At 48.1% G+C, this 2,235-nt stretch overlaps 1 protein-coding gene across 1 annotated transcript; it reads left to right on the top strand.

Annotated features, from left to right (window-relative positions):
• The first annotated feature begins 496 nt into the window (after positions 1-496).
• On the top strand, positions 497-1,966 carry LOC147620243 (peroxidase A2-like). The gene is made up of 4 exons (XM_086772725.1): positions 497-857; positions 968-1,159; positions 1,259-1,424; positions 1,548-1,966. Exons 1-4 carry the CDS (start codon positions 639-641, stop codon positions 1,964-1,966), a joined length of 996 nt encoding a protein of 331 aa, XP_086628851.1. The 5' UTR covers positions 497-638.
• Positions 1,967-2,235: the final 269 nt, after the last annotated feature.

Genomic DNA, 2,235 nt, shown 5'->3' on the forward strand with positions numbered 1-2,235 from the left:
GAAGGGATATTTACCTGTACAAGAGTTACACGGAATGTACATTCTTCCAAACTCATGTACATTTAACTAGTCTCAAAGCTCATGTACACTTAGTCTCACCCTCGCCAATGCTACTCGTAAAACAAATAAAAACATTAGACAGGATGACAAGCAAGTGGTTATGAAATAACGAGATCACAACTTTAAACCTTGAAGGTGTTAAATGAGGGTGGGCATTTAGCCCCATGAAATGAGACCATTGAATGAAAGCAAAACCTTTTTGAATGGGTCTCCCATATTTTTCAAACCTTTCACAATCCCTAAATGGAACCCTTAGACCCAAGAAAGCAATCAAATTTGACCAAATCCACGTAAAAAGGTCTTTTTCATATGCTTTGACTGAATGAGAGCCAAGATACCAAAAAATTTGACCAAATCCACGTAATAAGGTCTTGTGCACGATGCTAGCGTCGTGGAAGTTCTAACCATAAATTCGCTCCCTACCTATGTGTAAAAACGTATGAACAAAGCGATTGTCTTCCATTCCATCTTTCATAATTTCCAGTACTTGTCTTCCATTCCATCTTTTATAATTTCCAGTACTTGTCGTGCCATCTTCGTCCCGTTTTGAGACGTTGGAAGCAACTTGACAGAGCAATATGGAGCAGCGTGGTCTTGCATCCACCCTCTTGGGCTGTACGCTAGTCCTCCTCGTAGCTACTTCAAAATCCTACGCACAGCTTAGCTCTAGTTTCTACGACGCATCCTGCCCGACTGTTGCGAGCATCGTGGAACAAGTGGTGCAGCAGGCAGTGCAGCAGGAGGCCAGGATGGCAGCGTCCTTGCTGCGCCTCCACTTCCACGATTGCTTCGTAAATGTAAGTGTGTAAACTAGTTATAAACGTTGATCAGAAAGCTATACTGCCCCAAGGAAATGAGTAATGATTAAGAGTACAGCTCGATTGCACTGATTTTTAATGCAATGTAGGGATGCGACGGGTCGGTATTGCTGGACAATACAGACACAACGACAGGCGAGAAGACGGCCCCTCCAAACAACAACAGCTTGAGAGGCTTCGACGTGGTGGACAACATCAAGTCCGCCGTGGAGGGAGTGTGCGAGGCGACCGTTTCGTGTGCTGACATTTTGGCGCTGGCGGCCAATGCGTCCGTGACCCTGGTAATACATATTAGGAGCAGACTCGTCACATGAGGAGCCTAATTCAATTAACTATCTCATGACTGCTAGACGTTTAAGACCGATGATTGATGTACGCAGGCCGGAGGACCCTCCTGGACGGTGCTCTTGGGAAGAAGAGATGCAACCACTGTAAGCGCCACAGCGCCTGTGCAGGACCTCCCAAATCCCAACACCGATATCAACACGGTCATCGGCAAGTTCACAGCCGTGGGCTTGTCCACGCAGGATGCAGTTGTGCTCTCAGGTTCAAACTCATTGAATATTGCATGGTGAAGTCTAGTAGAGACTGGAGTACTTTGAAGTAATAATTCCGTTACAATTTGTTGATTTGTGGCCCGCCCATGTGCATTTTCTGTCGTGGCTGCAGGTGCCCATACCATCGGGCGCGCCCGCTGTATCTCCTTCAGCTCGCGCCTCTACAACTTCAGCAACACAGGCAGCCCCGACCCCACCGTCGACTCCACGTACCTGGCCGCCCTGCAGAGCAACTGCCCGCAGAGCGGCGGGGACCCTAACGCGCTCAACTCGCTGGACACAACCACCCCAGACACCTTCGACAACAAGTACTACGCAAACCTGCAGCACAACAAGGGCTTGCTGCAGTCCGACCAAGAGCTCTACTCCACCTCCGGCTCCAGCACCGTCTCGCTCGTGGACACCTACAGTAGCAGCCAGAGCACCTTCTTCAGCGCCTTCGCCCAATCCATGATAAACATGGGGAACATCGGCCCTCTCACAGGCACCCAAGGAGAGATCCGTCTCAACTGTCGGAAGGTGAACGGCTAAGCTCGGTCAACAACATCTACGCGTAGCATTTATAGCTTTGGGCTTGCGCCCCGTAGTCGGGAGAGGCGCCCTTCTATCTACTTTGTCGGCTTTTTAGAAAGAAGGCATTACCAGTTTATTGAGAGAGATATCATGTTGTTGCGATCAGGGATTTTATATTCACGTGATTACAAGATTTTTTTTGTTAATAACACTTGTGAACATGTTATTAACATGTTCACATGTTTTCATGTTCTCAAAATAGCAGGTTACCAGTGACCTGGTAACCT

The sequence above is a fragment of the Cibotium barometz genome, chromosome 32 (assembly GCF_041138505.1).
Source record: "Cibotium barometz isolate CiBa-2024 chromosome 32, ASM4113850v1, whole genome shotgun sequence".
Taxonomy (NCBI): domain Eukaryota; kingdom Viridiplantae; phylum Streptophyta; class Polypodiopsida; order Cyatheales; family Cibotiaceae; genus Cibotium; species Cibotium barometz.

Bases quoted from the DNA above. Each gene is read 5' to 3' on its own strand.
- LOC147620243 (XM_086772725.1), top strand. From the start codon at position 639: ATGGAGCAGCGTGGTCTTGCATCCACCCTCTTGGGCTGTACGCTAGTC. The intron at 858-967 runs GTAAGTGTGTAA...AATGCAATGTAG, and splicing joins TCCACGATTGCTTCGTAAAT to GGATGCGACGGGTCGGTATT. The intron at 1,425-1,547 runs GTTCAAACTCAT...TCGTGGCTGCAG, and splicing joins GGATGCAGTTGTGCTCTCAG to GTGCCCATACCATCGGGCGC.